General features: G+C 42.1%; 1 protein-coding gene across 6 annotated transcripts in view; it reads right to left on the bottom strand.

Moving 5' to 3' along the window:
• Txk (TXK tyrosine kinase) overlaps positions 1-19551 on the bottom strand; it is a 58645-nt gene that overhangs the window by 23134 nt on the left and 15960 nt on the right. For 2 of the 6 annotated variants that reach the window (XM_028780777.1, XM_028780776.1), the window contains exons 1-5: positions 17851-18191; positions 16813-16915; positions 15945-16147; positions 13591-13656; positions 6780-6834 (exon numbers count right to left, since the gene is read on the bottom strand). In XM_028780777.1, coding sequence (XP_028636610.1) covers positions 6780-6834; positions 13591-13656; positions 15945-16147; positions 16813-16915; positions 17851-17921 — 498 coding nt within the window. In that variant the 5' untranslated portion in view covers positions 17922-18191. The other 4 variants (XM_028780779.1, XM_028780778.1, XM_028780775.1 and 1 more) reach the window with 3 other exon arrangements.

Below are 19551 nucleotides of genomic sequence, written 5' to 3'. Positions count from 1 at the left end.
TCTTATGGAAGGATTTTCTTAATTGAAACTCCCTTCTATCAGATAACTTTAGCTTGTGTCAAGTTGACATAAAACTAGCCAGCACACCAGGTAAAGTTAAAGAAGAAAACTGACACATATCAAAGTAGAAGATAATAAATTATAGAGACAAAAATATGATACAACCAGTAGTTAAGTTCAAAATCTGGTCGTTCAAGGAAAATAACAGATAAGCTAATTAACCTAGTCAATAACTAATTGTGAAAATTATCAAAAGAATTATGTCACAAGATCTGTAAAAAAAAAATAAGTCTTCATTTGCCTGTAACAAATTTTAAAACTTGAATGCAATGGATAAACAAAACAGCTTTTCAGGATTGAAGCCAATTAAGCTAAAAATCTTAATGGATCCAGAGGTAGAACAGTGGGCCCAATTCTTAAAACACAGCATTAGCAAGCACCATAGTCATATACTGGAAAATACTAAACTTGAAAGGAAAAACTAGTGTAAAGATTGACCTATTCCAGAGCAAGGGAACCAAAGATATACTTCAAATAATATGTGTGGAAGGTCACTTTGACATCAGTAAAGTCAACTCTGCCCAGGCTGCGCAACAGAAAGGCCACTGAGCAGCCTCATTTCATAACACATATTAAAGAAAGTGTTAATAAATTGAATCGAGTAGCACCAAAGCCCACGTGTACCACATTGGTGCATTGATTTATAGTGCCTAAATGTTTTCCCTGGTGTAATCTCTACACTGAGCGCAACCACAGAAAGGTTTGTTTTCAATGTGCTGTAGTGATCTTGAGAGTGAGGAAAGTTAACCACACTAGAGAAAGCCTTCATATTTAAAATAGTTTATGAACACACACACACATGCATACACACACATGCACACACACACACACCCACACACACCCCTTGTGTTGTTTCTGATCCTAGTGAACATGGTTTGAGTTTTTTTCCATTTAACTTGATGGTGGTCATAGGTTTGTCATAGACAGGCTGCCGACTGAAGACAAGTTGAAAATAAAGATGTAATTTTTTATCATTATGAACGTGACAACTCAAGTGAGTGGAAAAGAAGAAGATAGTTGGTAAATAAGTAACGCCCGCCCCCCTCCAACCTCATTGCAACAGGAAACCTTTGGAATGATCCAAAGGTACAAGTTCACCAGATAAAACCACTAGCCTCATCCAGAAACATGGGGAATATCTCTTGTAATCTTGAAGTGGAGAAGGCAGTTCTAGCTTGATATAATCTATCAACCTTTAAAAAGAGAAATGTGTCTGGTGAATTCAAACATGTAAAACTCAAATGCCTTATTCATGCCAGAAAACCACCGAACAATCAAAAACATATAGGAAGTAAAGTCACATGCCTCCAGGATTAGTGTCCTTAGTTATAGCTACATAGATTCTACAGATTCTGAGAAAGTCATCCAAAACCAGAAAACCATGCAGAGGATATGAACAGATGGTTACAGCAAAGAAAATCAAACACATAAAATGTAATGTATAAAAAATGCTTAACGTCCCTAGGCTAAGAGACTGCAAATCAAATCTACCGTAAGATGAGGCCTCAGGGAAGGATCCAGATGTTGCACATGAGATGCTGCCTGGAAAGGCTTTGGGAAACACAAGCTCCTGTATTTCCGGTGGGTATCCAGACTCATGTGATTCTTCACCTTTCCTACAGAGGGCGCCTTGAGGTCTACGGAGGTCAGAAATGCATATCCCCTTCAGCCCTGGATTTCCACTCTAGAGACTTAGTTTCCAAAAAGACAAATAAATAGAAAACTATGTGTGCGAGGAGAGAGAGGAGGGCAGCACGGTTTAATAGAAAGGAGAGCACATCTCACTTACTTTCCATAATGAACCGTTGACTTACAAACTGCGATATATCCAAACCAGGGAACGGAACAAGACACAGCTATAAAGCGAATGAAATACACTCTTGTGTACTGATGTGGGAAGACAGTAGGAAGGACAAAGGGGCCGTGTAGAAGAGTACACATAGGGGCTGAGGAGACGGCTCAGCGGGTAAAGCACTTACTGTGTATCCATGCGGATCCAAGTTTGGATCCTCAGCACCCGTATAAATGCTGGTCCCATGTGGCAGCCTGCCTGTAATCCCAACACTTGGGAGACAGAAAGGGAATTCCTGAAACAGTCTGGATAGCTTAACTTAACAAACCAGCAAATTCCGGGTTCAAGTGAGGGACCCTACCTTAGTATGTAACATAGAGAACAAACAATGATGATTCCAGATATCAACTTCTGGCTTCCACTCACATGCACACAAAGACACAGGCACGTGCGCGCACACACACACACACACACACACACACACACACCTTGTCTTGTTCCTAATCTTAGTGGACATGTTTGGAGTGTTTGTTCACAGGTTTGTCATATACAGCCTTTATTATGTTGAGATACATTCTCTTTATCCCAACTCCCAGAATTCTTTATCATGAAAGGATGTTATATTTTTGTCAAAAGTGATATGAAGGGGAAAGAAAAGACTATGGAGCAGGCGGATCTCTGAGTTCGAGGCCAGCCTGGTCTACAGAGTGAGTTCCAGGACAGCCAGGACTACACAGAGAAACCCTGTCTCGAAAAACCAAAAAAAAGAAAGAAAGAAAGAAGGAAAGAAAGAAAGAAAGAAAGAAAGAAAGAAAGAAAGAAAGAAAGAAAGAAAGAAAGGAAGGAAGGAAGGAAAGAAGGAAGGAAGAAAGAAAAGACTATGGAGAAGATGCTTAAGAGGGGCGGGGGACAGGATAGAAGAGAAAGGAATTTGAGAATTAGGGGGAGGAATGACTAACACTGAAGATATTTGAAAGAACCACATAGAAACCTACTATTCTATAAATTTCCGCGTACGCACATCTCTCTCTCTCTCTCTCTCTCTCTCTCTCTTTCTCTCTCTCTCTCTCTCTCTCTCTTTCTCTGTGTGTGTGTGTGTGTGTCTGTGTTTGTGTCTGTGTCTGTGTGTCACTGTTTCTGTCTCTCTGTCTCTTTGTTTCAGTCTCTGTCTGTCTTTGTCTTTCTGTCTTTCTGTTTCTCTGTTTCATGTGTATCTCTCTGTCTTTCTTTTTCTTTCTGTTAGTTTAAATATAATTATCCTACATGAGAGATAACGCTTTTTCTCAGAAGCCACAGGTTGCCAATTAAAAGGCCCAATTTCAAATACAAGACACTACCTCTCTACTAACTAGTTAGTCAAAGGAGTCCCAGAGGACCCCGAAACCTTACAAGCTATTTTCATTGTTCTTGGTCACCCACCAGAACTTGATGGTGAGACCCTATTGTTGAAGACACCACACACTCTGGTCCCAGAACTTAGAGAAATCAAGCTGGTACTTCTCAGAAAACTTCCTCTCTTCTGGCTCGCTTTCCTGGTACACAGGACATGGGATGTAGGTTCTGGGGGAGTTAAAAATCAATCCTCTTAACAGTGGTGACCCCTGTGAGGTACAATAATGACGGATAGGAAGCCATTCCCATTAGGATGATAGTGACAGGACCCTTATGGGGCATGAACAACTACTTTTTGATAGGATTTAAGGCCCCTGGCTCAGGAGGAAACTTACACCCGGTAATGTAAATCTGGCCAAGAATCTGTTGCTGGGGAGCTCATAAATCCTAGGGGTGAGCATACTACTATTATTTTGAAAAAATGAAGATAGTATCAATGTTCCCCCTAAATGCATATCTCTATACCTGTAGATGAGTACAACTCTCAGGCCTTCTCCAAGAGGCATCTTTGTGTAGCAGATGGCAGTTCATTCAGACCCACTACTGATCAAACTACAGAAAGCATGGGTTGGTGGGACCTTCAGGTATAAGTGAGATCACTATATCATATCCACTTCCTTCCAAGAGTTAGGAAATGGTGGACCATGGGGACACATAGCATGTAAGAGTCAGTGGGATGGGAAGAGAGGTGCAAAACAGTGTTTTGGCTTGACAGGGCTTCCATAGTCATGACCTCACAGCAGCTGTGGCTGCCTGCAGGAGCCTGTGCTAGACCAATCCAGTCAGCATTGCAGCATAGATGGAGGAGGGACACACGCGCCCACCCCTCGCTGAGGAGCTACTGACAGTTGATGGCAGGTAGTGGAAGGAAAGTCAGTTCTCATTAGGAATGTGGCCTTCGTGCTCCAGTGGATGGCTTCACTCCAGTGTATGTGTGGGCAGTTATACTTAGCAGTTGATTTTTTTTTTAAGGATATAAAGTTAGGAGGGAGATGTGAGGAGAGACCTGGAGGGAGTTGGAAGAAGAGGGAAGGGAATATGATCAAAATGTCTATACTTTATATGGAACTCTTAAAGAGTAAAAGTGTAAACTAGTATCTTACTTTTCTATCTCCATGGGAAAACATCATGAACTAGGCAACTTATAAAAGAAAACGTCACTTGGAAGACATGGGACCAGAGGGCTAGAGTTCATGAACATCCTGGGAGGGGGGGGGGCAGGGTTTCAGAGCAGCAGGCAGGCAAGCAGGGTCCTGGAGCATTAGCTGAGAGCTTACAGATCAACCATAAGCACAGAAACAGAGAGAGAGAGAGAGAGAGAGAGAGAGAGAGAGAGAGAGACAGAGAGACAGAGAGACAGAGAGACAGAGACAGAGAGAAAGAGACAGAGAGAATTCCGGAAGCTTCAGCATCTCCCTGCTCGCCCTCACACACCCAGTGACATACTTCCTCCAACCTGGCCACACTTCTTGATCCTTTCTGAACAACTCTACCACCAGGGGACCAGGCATTCAAATGTATGAAACTTTGAGGACCACTGGAACGCAAATAACCACACCAGTCAAACTCAAACTATTCTGCATCAAGGCTTGAAAAGACCTAGTAATATTAAATCTGAACATGCCTGTATGCAAGATGATTCTTACAAGGAAGCATAGTCTCGCTGTGTCCCTAACAGTAAAAAGCTATAAACAATTTGAATGTTTATGAATATTGAATACATTTTATTTATGCATACAGTGAAATAGTAAACAATATGTTGGTTCTGCACGGACATGTGTGAATGAACATAATATTTTTATAAACATCCAAAAATTTGAGATAATAGCTCATACCTATTACCCTAGCAACTGGAAGGTAGAGGCAGCAGGACTGCCTCAAATTTGAGTCCAACTTGGGCTACATGGTGAGACTTTGTCTCAAAAATAAGTAAATATCAATCTATATGACTGTCTTCATTCAAGCGGTAAAATCATTCATGTAGACATATAGATAATATTTATGTTTATAAACAGATGGACAGATGAGAACACATCTTTTTTTTTATTATTCCCTCTAGTGAGTGTAGAGAAAAAAATGATGCTGTGGGCTTCAACTGTGTATGTAATTTTAGACCTTTCAGAAATGTCAGGTAGCTAAGCATAGGGCACATGCTTGCAATTATGACTTGGGGGTTAGATGCAGGAATATCACAGACTAAAGATTATTCTCGGTTATGCAGTGAGTTTGAGGTCAGCCTGGGTTATATGAGGCTCTATTTCATACAAGAGAAAACCAGCAATAATAACAAAAAAACTTTGAAAAAAATCAGGGCCAACTTTTTAATACTGCTTCAGTGTGGCAGGCATGTGGGCTGTTCTGTAACTCTTAGCTCTAGCAAGATGAGGCCATCCAGGTACAGAAGCTCTTGTGCTGGACATACACCGTCCTGTGACAGTGATCACGTGACCTATACTGCCTTGCTCATTGTGAAGCTGCCCCCAGCTTTCCTCCCCCTAACCTTCCAGGCTGAAGCTACTGATTTCACAAGCTTTCTCTAGCATGCAGAGCTAGGCCCGTCCAGGCTCCATCTGAGGCCACAAATGGGCTTCCCGTCCTCCACACGGTCCCCTATTTTGCAGTTGGTCTCCTCAGAATCCTGGGCCATTGCTTACATGGATTTTTTTTTTATGTATAGATACAGAGTTGATTCTCATTCATAGTTCCTCCCTGAACACCTGAAACCAGCAGAGAGTGACACACTTCCTCTCCCGGGTCTGGGTTGGACTCCTTTCCCCACAGTGACCATGCACTGACAATTGGAAACTTAAACTCTCAGTTGTTTTGTCTTGCTTTGACCTAAATGAGTAGTTTTGATATGAATTTAATATCTTAACTATCAACTCTCCCCTTTGTTTCTAAAAACCAAAGAAATCAACACTGCATATTTTTCTGTGTTTGTGCTTTTCATGAGTGTAAGCAGAGGTCACCAGGTTAGAGTCTCTGTTGCAGCAAAGAACATACGGCAGTGGTTCTTAACTTCTGGGTCATGACCCATTCAAGGTTTAACAGCGCTTTCCAAGGAGACCATCAGAAAACACAGATTTTGCATTATGAGTCTTAACAGTAGCAATGTTACAGTTATGAAGTAGCAGTGAAAATAATTTTATGGTTGGGGAAGGCTCACCACAGCATGAGGAACTGTGTTAAAGGACCGCAGCCTTAGGAAGGTTTAGAACCACTGTCATGGGTGACTCAGATACAGACTCCCCTGAGAGAATGCGTGTTGAATGAAGGAGAGTCTAGAACTGACACCATTTCAAGAGAAATATCCTTCTGAAATGATGACAGCAGTCCATGAAAAGGTAATCTTATGAAAATATGTCTGAATTTTGACTTGGAAAAATGTGCAGTGGGGATGGTATTTTAAGTGTGAGGGTATTTTAAGATTAGAAAGAACACAAATACACCTTTCTTGAACGGCTACAATCTTTCTAATAAACTTCTCAGGATTACTAGAAATATCCACAGGCATGTTCTGGACACACAGACTCACCTCCTGCCTCAACAGGCGTTCTGTCTGGTTTCTCGTAATATTCTTATGGTACCATCTGGAAAAGTAGCAAAGAACACATTTTTAACTTTATATTATTTTTTTCAGCCTCTCCCCCTGCCAAAAAAAAAAAAATTACTCGAATTTCTTCATTTTAAAGTCTTTACTTTAGAATTCATTTAGAAAGCTGCGACTTAAATTCAGAAAAATAACAATGTTCTGTTAGATTGCCAATTTATCAAGCTGAATACATTTGTTTTTCTCGTTAGAGGAAAAAAAAACAAATGTGATTTGTTCTACCATAGTTCACATCCCTCTTCTGACCCATGCTGTATTTATATACAATTTTGTATGGCTTGACATCTTGTAAAAGTCCATGAAAGATACAAAGTTCAGAAGTTATCATATCTTCAACAAATGCTTCGTTCTCCGAGTAAACTAAAATATAGCCATATCCAAATCTTTCTTTCCCCTCAGGAAGTTCCTGTGTACGTGCTTTTAGAAGTGATGGGTCTCTTTCGACATGAAATTCATCCTGGCTTACCTAATTTTCCTAAGACACCCTTGTCCCCCAATATAGTTAGTAATTAACAGAGTCTACAGACAACCAACCAATGTTCTTGACCCATATTCTTTTGCCTTCTCTCTTACCACTGTCTGCCATTACTCACTAGGCCACACTGGGATTCTTTCCTTCCTTAAATCAGTGTTTCCTTCTACCTTCAATCCCTCTGTTCTCTCTGCATTCGATGTGTTATTGAGTGACTACCAAAACTACACACAGTAAGCATAATCAAATTATAAGATAACATGTAGCTTGATATGACCAACCTTAAGCAGTAAACATACAGTGTACAGAAAACAGAGAAAGATGGTCCAACGAAGACAGAAAGGTTGAGGAATTTTCAATGTCAAAGCAAAAATATTTACAAAGAACTTTAAATGTCATGGAATATTACCAGAAATACTGCTCTGTGGAGAGTAGAGAGAAGAAGGTTGAACAGGGACTGAGTCACCGTGAATGGGCCAGAGGTGGCTCACTGAAACCCCTCTGAGTCACAGGATGGAGTCCTTTGGTAAATGCACTTCCCCTAACACCTGCTGGTGAGAAACTGACTCAAAATCTGGATGGTCAGCCAACTAAACGACCAATGGCATCAAACTGGAAAATAAACAGTAGAAAAGATGAACCGAGGGAAACAGGAGATGATGACAATGGATTTCAGACAAAGGAATTGGCCACTCAAGACATGAACTTGTGGAGAGTAACAGTGAACATCTGTTGGGACTTCCAAGTGAATGTTACAGTAGTGGAAGAATTCCAAGATAGGTGTGAGATCTCTTACAGAAAGACTAAATCCCTTCTGATGAAATGAGGCAGTATTAAAGGCACGGGAAACTAATGCAGAGAGGTCACTACTGGTTGGGTTGTAAAATTTGCAGGTTAAAAGGAAATAGTGATAAAAAAGTGGAAAGCTGAATCTGAAAGGCCAAAGCTGAGGTCTATGTGTGGACAGAGGAAACAACTACCCCTATGTCCGTACAGATAGTGGATTTACAGGGACACACGTGAGACCTTCATGGCCTCTTTGTTAGCCAAAGCCCTGTCACATTGCTACAACATGTGAAGCTATATTTGTTACTGTTGGCCTGGATAGACAGATGCCCTGTGTGAGATGGACATAGAAGAATGCATAGCAACCCCTGACAGTTTGGGGAGAATGGGCAGAGTGGTCCTCAGAAGATCTGTATGTACACACTGCATGCAGGTCTGCCTTCCTCCTTCAACCCCCTTGGAGCCTCAGACCGTGTGTGTATCTGTCAGCCTGGATTCACAGACAGGAGCCTAGCTTAACTGTCCTCCGAGAGGCTCCAACCAAAAGTTGATGGAAACAGATGCAGAGACTCACAGCCAAACATTAGACAGAGCTCAGGAAGTCTTGTGGAAGAGTTGGGGGAAGGATTAACGAACCCAGAGGGGATAGGGACCCCACAAGAAGATCAACAGAGTTAACCAACCAGGACACTTAGGAGCTCTCAGAGTCACCAGCCAAAGAGCATAAAAGGACTAGACCTAGGACTCCTGCACATATGTAGGAAATGTGCAGCTTGGCCTTCACGTGAGTCCCCCAATAACTGGATCAAGGGCTACCCCTGACTGTGCTGACTGCCTGTGGATCCTGCTCCCCTAACTGGGCTATCATGTAGGGCCCCAGTGGGAGAGGATGTGCTTAGTCCTGTAGTAAGTTGAGGTGCCAGGGTGGGTTGGTTCCCCAGGAGGGACCTTTTCCTTCTCAGAGGTGAAGAGAAAGGAAAAATGGGTGGAGGGGCTGTGTAAGGGAGGACTAGAAAGAGGGGAGGGCTATAATCAGGATGTAAAGTGAATGAATAAATAAATAAATGGAAAAAAACTCTACAATGCTACTCAAAATGAGAGTTCATATAAGTTGCATTCTTAAATATATTTTCCACCTGCTATGATGTTAGTGTTAATTTTAGTATTTTACATTTGTTCATTATAGTGATAAATAGCAAAAGTGAATGCATTCTTCTTGTTTAAATGTGAAGTAGAAATTCGCACATATGGAAATGTCTTAATAACTTCAAAGTGGTCACTAGAGAGCCAGGTAGAAAAGATTTGTGACAAAGTCAGAGTCTTTGCAGGACTATTCCTTTTAAGTAATGAAGAGGTGCAATGAGGGTGACCCGAGATCGGTAGCACAGTGGGGAGCACCGTGTTTCAGAATTTTATCCACTTACATCATACTCTAAAACTTAGACGTGCTTATAAAAAATGAGGTAATACCATGTCTTAGTTTCATTTCCTGTTGCCAAGCTAAAGCACCTCAACAAAATTGAGGAAAGCTTTATTTTGGCTCAGAGGTCCAGGTTACAATCCACTATCTCCAGGAAGTCAGGGCAGTGGGAACTAGAGGTTGTCAGTCATGGTCCATCCAGTCAGGAGCTAACAAGTCCATTCCTTCACTGCCATTAAAGCCTACTTCTTTGGGATTCCAGTGTGTATCAAAATCTAGCTGAGACATCCAACTTCAAGGGCTGACAACAACTGGATTCTTGGATCTTCCACTGACATATCTATATCCAACACAGACAGCTATTGTTAGACCAGCTGGACCACAGCCTGCAAGCCACTATAATAAATCTCCTTTAAGACATATATATGTTATATACATACTATATATTATACATATATATTATATGTATATATACTAGATATTATACATATATGTATAATATATATTATATGTATATATATATATAAGATATATATATTATACACACACATACACACACACATTCACACACACACACATGAGATTTGTTCCATAAGCTCTGTTCCTCCAAAGAATCCTGACTACCACACTGACTAAACACAGTTGCCTGGACCTATACAGTTAGGGAGCCCTGCGTAGGGAATGGTGCCAACCACAATGGGCGGGTCTCCCTACTCTGTTGATGGAATCCAAATAATCCCCTATAGTTGTGAAGAGAATTCTCACTGAGTCTCATTCAGTCTCACTGAGACTCTCTTCATAGCTGATCATAGATTGCATCAAGTTGATAATTAAAGCCATCATAGACGGTATCCTCCATATCTAGATACTTTATATTAAACTAATACCAAATAGTGGACATTTAAAAAGCAACGCAACATATGAAGCTGCAGTTCAGCAGAAACAGCCTGTGTGTGTATTATATAAGGCCTTGAGTCTCACACGCACACCTCCTAGAATTCTGATGGTGAACCTGAATGGGTATGGGGTAGTATGGCGATAGACCCCTCTTAGATTTCTAAGTAATGGGTAACACTGTTGTGCTCCTCAGGTTTTGATTTAGAAAGCCCATTACATCCAAAAAGCTGGATTCGCTTCCCTTAGTCGATGACTGTGTAGCTCTGAAAACGTCAAGGATTCAGTACAGAGGGAAAAAGATACATCAGCTAGTTCACCTCCCAGGTAGAGTTTGGACGATCAACGCATTTAGTATTTTAAATGCTTATAAGAAGATATGGAGTATTCTGGCTTTGCTGGTTTCAAATGCATAATTAATTCTAAACTTGTTATTTGCAGCAAAAGAGAATTTAACTCATTTGTAAATATTTGCACAGTTAAGAGAACTTAATTTCCCACATCATTTAAACATTCAACTTTCCAGCATCACTTAAAGGATTTACACAGGACTTACTACGACTCTACATTTGCTCTGCCAATTACGTGAGATACTTCAAACCAAAACCGACTATATCCCGTTTATTAATGCAAATCAGATGTTTCAGAAAGTTTAATTAACAGGGCTCATAACTAGCACTAAATATTTAAGTACATTTAGCGGATAGAACTTGAATTACAATGATTCTTCTTATTTATTCAAATTTATAAATAATTTATCAGGATAGGCCTGTTGAATGTAAAAGCTTACTGAAAATTGTGTGAGTACAACTGTCTGTTGATAAATTGAGTGTGTGTTTAAACAAAAGCAGCCATCAATACTTCTAAGTATCTGTGTTCCCCCCGGGATAGCGGAAGTCCTCCGTCATCTTCACACTGCCTCCTCTCACCTCAGGTGCGCATATCACGTTCTTATAAGCGTCTTTCCTAACCCAACTCTCCCACCTACATCCACCACTTCCCCCTGGTTTCTCCTGTGATGTCTTACACTACTCTTTTAGAGCTACAACTTAGCACTGTAATTTAGAATCATATATTTGTATTTTTTTTTAAAAAAATAGGATTGCTTTAATGTCTGTTTCCTCTGTTAACTGTAAGCCCCATTCAAACAAGGAAAGCTCTGTGTGTTCTAAATTGCATCCCCAGGGTTCAAAGCAACTAAGATCAGATACATCTCCAGTGTACCACAAACGGGCTTGAACACATAAATGAAATTCAGATGCTAAAGCAACTAGGACATACTGACCACCTGTAAAACTAGGCAGGGTAGGACAAACTGTAAAGGACTTTCCCATGGTCTTCATTGTTAACAGAAATGACAATAATCACTAGACTGTAGTGAATGTTACTGTGCACCACATGAAGTAGGTATCCTCACTTATTAGAGCATTCATAGACAGTAGGAAGTGTTGCCCAGAAACAAAGCACTGTAATGATGACACTATAGTTTGTACTCGGTTGCTCCTGAACCCAGTAACTCCACCTATGGAAGTTCTTTTGGATAGACATCACAAAAGTGTTTGTCACATACTAAGTGACCAATAAATTCTAGTGGTTAATTATGATAACTATTATATTTTAGGGTAATGCACCTGTTTAAAAAGAAATAAAATTTAGGGAGTCATCCTAAAATTTGAATCATTAAAAAGCAAGATTTCAAAATTCACGTAAACAGGAGCCCAGAGAAATGAAATGGAAATTCTGACCCTAGAGGTGTTCATTTGGTATCTACAGTATAAACCAGTCTAAAACCAGAGGCTTGGTTTAGTCTAAACAGAGAAAGCCAAGAGCAAATGAGACATGGTGGAAAGAAACGAAGGTGGCTTCATTGCCAGTGAGTGTCCATTCAGTTATCACCAGGCCTGTAGGCATTGTCACACGTGTCTCCTTTGATCTGCTGGAAAATCCAGACTTGAACAACAATCTTAAAAAGTGTCCTGTTTTTCTAATTATTCTGGGTTGGTTTTCATGTGCACTCTCTTTTAAACTAGACTTGTGTTGCTGGCCAACTTCAGCACAGGGGAACAGTGAGATCCCATGGGGCAGGCTTGCATCACCGTACATGGCCACCACGCTGTTTTCTAAAGGAGGTGGCTCAATCCCCCAAAGAGGATGGAGGGAGGAGACTGGAATCTTAAGCCAAAGGGTCAAGTCAACAGAAAGGACATTTGAGACAGAAAAGAGTGAAGATACTTGGTGATGGAGCAGAAGAGCATGATATGAGGGAGGGAGGAAGAACCGCCAGAGCAGGCTGGGAAATCCTATCAGATGTGCCGAATGTCCTGGGAGCATCTCCATCTATGCTCAAAGATGGCCCTGCATACTCATCACAACTTTTGGAATTGGAGCTATTTTAGGGAAAGGTATACTGAATCTTGCCTAAATGAGTAGCAAGGCCAAGGAAGTGTCTTCCTCTGTATTTGATGTCTGGTCTCAAGAAATACTTGACACCACTACTCTTATCACAAACTGACGCCTGTTGGAAACATTTGCTAGTTACAAGACAAGCACCCAAAGGGAAGAGGGGGGCATGAATCCAAACTGAGAATCTAACTTTATAAAAATACAAGACAAGCTCTGTCACTTTACAGCTGTGAATTCATCTAGCAACCTTATGTTGTCACCAGAAGCATGAGAGCTACAAAGTCACTGCTCAGATCTCCCTATCCCAAAGTTATAATTGTTATCTAAAAGAGAGGAAGGTTTTTAAAGCATTCGATAAGCATAATTAAGGTTCTTTCAAACAACATCATCAGCCTACCTCTTCTCAGCTATTTCGGAAAAGTATCAGAACAAGAGACAGCATGTAAGAACCAGGCAGTGCAGACTGTCTGATTTACAATCTGTCATTTTGAAAAAATAAGTGCTCTGTGTAAGACACACAGTACAACTCATATATCAGCGTATCTAAGGCATGGCCATGCCAAACAAAACAAAGAGGAGCTTAAGAAGGATTCTCAGAAGCAACTGTGGTAAGAATCGGAGCTCTCTTCACTGCTTAGACTCTCTAATGTGTTACTTTCTTTTTCTTTTGCAAACTTGAAAACTGTCTATACTTCAAAGTTCTCGGCAGGTCTCTGACTCTCCAAGGTTAATCATGGTGCAGTCATGTTGAGGGGACTTACTCATATGTCTCTAAATTGGTGAGTCTGTTTTCTGTCACATAGTTGCTCGGGATTAAGCCTTCGTTCCTACAACATAACATAAAACAAAAATCTCGAGATGGAAGACCAATTCGCAACATTACTGTGACGACAGTTACTCAACCCCACCCCCAACCCAGGGAAGATCTAGGGAAAAACCAAAAAAAAAGCATCTTACTCATTACACAGATAAAAATGTTTGATCTTTCCAACTCTACAAAAACCTCTCTACAGTAGATATACCAAGATCCTGACTTACAAACTATTTTAGGAGATTATATGACCCAATTTTCTTTTTTTTTGTTGAAATAATCTTATCATGTAACCCAGGCTGACCTCAAATTCCCAGCCACCTCAAGAGTGATAGGGTTTCAGGCTGCTGTCACTGTGCCCAGCTCCAATAAGCCAATATGCATTTTAAAGGAAAAGTGGGTGTGGTTCTGAGTTTAGACTCAACAAGCTCTATTTCCTGGGAACGATGTTGTAGGCTGAGAAATTGTCCCTCACTACAGGTTGGAATGCCTCAGAAGTAAAAACAAGCAATTAGCTTTTTATTTTGCAGTTGAATGTATAGGGCTTATAAAAAAAAAAACTGCCAAAATTCTGCTCTGTCTTCTTTGGGGCCAAAATGTACACTATTCCCCAACCCAAAGTGAAGGGCAAGCTAACTGACTCATCCAAAATTGAGTCTAAGCTCAGCCCAACCTGGACTACTGGAGGATTTCGGGTCGTTAGATAAAAGTCACCATTCTTTAGGAACTTAAAGAAACTGGTTCCCACCTGTCAAAGGGAGTCATTTCCCTTACCTCTGGCAGGGGGACAAATGGCTACCTGTGGTTGCCTATCAAAGCTCAAGCCAGCCTCCGGGCTCCCTCAGTATCTCAAGTACCTGTCATACATTTCAAGATCTATGCTAACATCTTTCTTTCCCCACCTGCTCCCATGCCCCTCTTCCCAGATAGATACCTGTTACTTCTCTTTATAATGCCAAGGTTTCTTCTACCTCTGCTATTCTCATTGTTCTATTTATGTATGTATCTATGTGTGTATGTATCTATCTTCCATCAACTCTCTTATTATCTATCTATCTACCTATCTTCTATCAACTCTTATCTATCTATAGATCTATCTCTCCCCTATTCTCTGTCTTGCTGTCCCACTACCTCCTCTCTCCTCTCCTTACTTCCTTAGCCCTGGCCAACTCCAGTTTGCCGGCATTCTCATTCTGCTTCCTATCCTCTCCACTGTCTCTCCCTGACTCAGGGTCTTCTCTACACAAACCACCTAGCTGTATCATGGAGCAGTCACACTGGCAGGTTCTTTACTGAGGCCCCTCATACACAGTCACTACTTCCAAACAGTCTCGTCCCTGCACACGACATCACTGTCCACTTAGTGGTCATGTTCAATGAGCTATGCTCACGTGTTGAAATATGTGGAGTTGTTTTATTAGATTTAATCTACATGAAAGTTATCACAATACAAACCTTGTTCTACAACTGCTTTCAGCTTGTCAAAAACATATCTTTTGGTCATATCGAATGGAGATAAAAGACTCAGAAAAAGTGAGACCCTGCCTTCCCTGCTGACAGATATCTACAGCTTCCATATCTAGGGAAAGATGACCACTGCAGGGAATTAGGACTTTCCCTGTTGAGCCCTACATTATAGGAATAGTCGTACTTGAGTCCAAGGACCATGCTCAAGGTTGCTTTACAGCGTTGCTTATAATGGAGGAGGGGCCAAACTAAAATATATATACATTGTAAAAAATAATGAACCCAATGCCTTGACACTTTGCACTTTTAGCTTAGTCGCTGTGAGATCAACTGATGGTTGTTAGGTCATCTTTGAGAGATCCCTATCTTAGATGCTGAAGCAGATGCTCTCAAGGATCTCTGAGTTCCTCGGGTCCACTAGTCGAGCTAACCATCTAGCTCCAGGGGTTCCCTTTCTTGGCCTCTGTCTAGTGCAGGGGTTACAGGAGGGCCACCAGGTCCACTGGATGTTTATGTGTGCTCCAGTCCCAACCTTTGTGAAACAATCAATTCATGGACTGAGCCAACACCCCAGGGCTTATTATTCCTATTCTACAAGTAAAAGCTCAGGCGTGTGATCCCCAGGACACACGGGGGCGACTGGTAGCATTGGGGAGTGAAGGCAGGTGTAGCTGATTTGAGAGTCTACCGGAAGTCACTGTGTTCTAATATTCTCTTACAAAAGGGATTCGGAGACTGTTCTATTCTATGCAGAGGGAATTGCTGCCTACACGTGTTTGGAAGTCTTCAGAGTTTGGGACGAGGAAACATTTGATAAGGACTAAGCCATTAGCCTACCCAAGGCGGTCTCTGGCCTTCCACCAGTGAGGATCACACCTCTCCAAAATCAGATATTCCTCTGCCCTCTTCAGTGCCAAATCACAGGGCTCCCGAGGCAGGAAGTCGTAAAGAGCTTTGACCTGGATTCTCTCTTCCGGAAGCTCCTGCGGGAGGGGAGGCAGCGGCTTGCGCTTTGAGGGTTGCACCCTGCTTCTGTTGGACTGGAAAAACCAAGAGGTCTCTTAATGTTTCAGTCATTTGTACCAAAACCAAACAAACAAACACAAAACCCACAAAGAACAGCACATGCACCTCTGCCTCCACCTCACCCTTCTGCCCAGCTCCGATAAGGCAGAAGCCTAGACAAGTGCGGCAGACAGCTGACCGCAACACAGCACTGAGGGCCGGGAACACGCTTGTCATTTTGTGACTTTTTGAAATCACAAATTCTCTCCACAGCATAACCTTGTAGTTTCGCATGGTGCTTCTAAAAAGTTTCCTTACTCTGAAACAGTTTCACTTGATAGTGATTCTTCATCTTTGAGAAGAGAAACACTCCCACTCCCAGTCCCAACCCTACCCCTTCCCTTCCCTGAGCTGTACCCAAGCTGCCTTCTCTCTTCTAGCAGTCAGCTGGAAGTTAACCCTGAACTCAAGACCAACAAGAGCAGCAGTGTTTCCTTCCAATCACTGTCTTGTTTCAAACTCTTGTGTTTAAGTTTTGGAGTAGGCTAGATTAACTGGATTTTCCCCTCACTTTCTTCGAGAACATTTATTGAGCACTTACTGTGTACGAATCATAATTCTAATTTTGGGGCGGGATCACAAGCAGGACTTGTCTAGAGCACCTGCCTGTGTGGGGACTTCCTGTGAAAACGGCACTCACTTGATTTTTTCCCATCAGTTTGGAGAACCAAGGCCTCTGACGCTGGGAAGGTTTTTCTGAGAGTTCTTCGTCTCTACTCAGGCTTATCTGTGTTCTCACTTGTCTGCCATTGAAAAACAATCGCATCACAACTATTAATTACAAGCACATTTCTAAATCCTTCAGATTTTTTCAGAGATAAAACAATCTGGGTATCTTTTCTTAAAAAGAAAAAAAAATTGAAGTCTTCCTAGTTCTAACTCCTTCAACAGATTGTGAGCTGGAACTCTGAGGACTTTGTTTTCTGCAGAGGTCAGAAAGGCTAAGTGAATTCAGAGTTGCTTTGAAATAAAGTTGCAAGAATATGTCATATCCCCCAGAGTCTGGTACTTATGAGGTTCTTAAAATTATAGTCAACCCAACAACCACTTATTCTGAGTCAGAGTGCAAAGTGCTTCCCTGTTCATCCCTGTCACCAATTGTCATACATGCACAGGTGAGTGATTAAGAACACGGTGAACCCTGGCTCTACCATGTCATACTGGGGCCTCAGATGAAGAAAGCAACCTCTCTAAGTCTCGGGTGTTCTTGACTTTAAAGTCAAGAATTATAAAGAAAAACACCATGGGAGAGAATATATGCAAACCTCACAGCATAGAGTTATCAAACGGCCGCTGGCATGATGCCTTGATTTAATTCTTACACAGTCGCATACCAAAGGGTAAGAGTGACTCTTATATAATTAAGACAAGAGTCATGTGCTTAAGTGGGGTCGGGGGGGGGGGAATACTGACTGGAACACAGACATACTAAACAGACAAGTTTCAAGGGAAGAACCAAGCCGCAGCATTCAGTGGGAACACACAGAAGAATTAGACTGTATGCAGGAGGAGGGAATCAAGGATCCATCCGGGCACCCTCATGATTTGATTTATGTCTTTAAGACACTGGGAACGAAGTGGGAAAGAGCTTCCCAGACACAAAGCAACAGACGCAGACTTAAGAGCCAGGAAACTGCACTCACCCATTTCCAAGAAACTGCCCTGAAAGCAGACTCACCTCTTCTGCACTGAGCAGCAGCAGCAGCAGCAGAGGATAGACTGGAAGGTGCTATCTGAAACGGAGATCATTGTCACAGTTAGGAAGCCAGGAGTCGATGACACCGTGTGGACGACTCTGGCTGTGCTCCCAATAACAGCAGGGAACAATACATGGTCAGAGGCACAGGAACAGTCACGACCATCTCCAGGAGAAGAAGACAAAAGCTGTCACCAAAACAGCAAAAAGAAGGTTCTGGCACCCTGACCAGTGTGGTTTCCCTTCTCAGGCTCGTCTCTCTCTGGCCCGGTTTCTGCATTTCCTTTGTCTGTGAGTGGCCAGTACACTCTACTTGCTTTGTCGTGGCTAGTGCTGGCTATCAGTACAGCAGAACGGGCTCCCAGAAACAGTGTTCTCCAAGGAAATCTCTTAGCAGGAGTTTTAAATTAGGCCCATCACATTTTGTGTTTGTTTTGTTTGTTTGTTTTTAGAAAGTAAACTCTGCACTTCCTACAGATAACTGATAAAGTTAATCTTTAGCTGATTTTAAATTAGGTCACCAATCTCCCAGTCGTAGTTTTTTCCTAGTTCCCGATTAACAAGTCACCTCGTTTGCCGTTATCCATGAGCCCATGTCTGATAATGGCTCAGGAGAACCTCTCTCCCTAAGTAAGAAAACTAACGGGCCCCTGAAGTCTTGAAAGGCCTTTCTTTCAACACTAATTTCCAAGCTGCTTCTGGTTGAGCCTCTTACACTGTGGCTGTTTAGCTCCTGTATGAATAGGCTTGCAACGCAGACCTATCTGTAAACGAGGCCAGATCTTTTACATCTTTCCTCAGCTCACAGAGAACTAACTGTGAATCTACTGGTAGGAACCGAAGATTAATAGCTGAGTATGTCTCCTGATCGTGGAGTTTTCTTAATCTGCTGTGGGGGAGGAAGCGCCCATCATGCAACTTCCACATTATAATAGATAACACCTACAAACTCATTTTAGCAGTTCACTGAGCCAGAGAAACCATAGGCTCATAAGAGACAGTTTGAACCACGCAGGTATTGCGTTCATGATCAAGAATCTAGTCTTGGGGCTGGGTCTATAGCTCAGTAGGCAGGAGCACTGGTTGCTCTTCCAGAAGACAGGATTGGATTCTCACGTGATTCACAACCATCTGTAACTCCATCTCAGCACATCCGGCACCCCGGGTCTCTGTGGTCAACAGACAGAAACATGGTACATATACATGCAGACACAATGGCCAGATGCATCAATAAAATTAATTAAAATTTGAATGATAGAAATTAAAAAAAAATCTAGTCTGTGTTTCCTCAGCTGCTGCCAATGTTCTCAGGTTTTCTCAAGAAACCAAGGCAGTGTTGGACTGGGGCCCTCACTCTTTCCAGTGACAGGCACGGGCTGGTGGTCCACACTACGGCTGCGGTGTCCAAGCTCATCTTGCTGCTTCCTGCATGGTACTAAGTAACCACAGCAGAGGATAAACGCTTTGCCCTCAATAGATTCAACATCCAAGCCTTTGGGCCCGGTTTTGTTTATAAAGGCCCTCTGCAATGTCAATAGTGAGAGCATCGTCTACAGTGTTAGAGCTGGTAGACCTGCTCCAGCAGCTAGTGCTCCAGGAGCTGGTGTCCAGGGGCTAGTGCTCCAGCAGCTGGTGTCCAGGGGCTAGTGCTCCAGGAGCTGGTGTCCAGGGGCTAGTGCTCCA

The sequence above is a fragment of the Grammomys surdaster genome, unplaced genomic scaffold, assembly GCF_004785775.1.
Source record: "Grammomys surdaster isolate TR1022 unplaced genomic scaffold, NIH_TR_1.0 372, whole genome shotgun sequence".
Lineage (NCBI taxonomy): Eukaryota > Metazoa > Chordata > Mammalia > Rodentia > Muridae > Grammomys > Grammomys surdaster.
The sequence above is the reverse complement of the archived record's forward strand: the minus strand, read 5'-3'. Positions and strand labels throughout refer to the sequence as shown.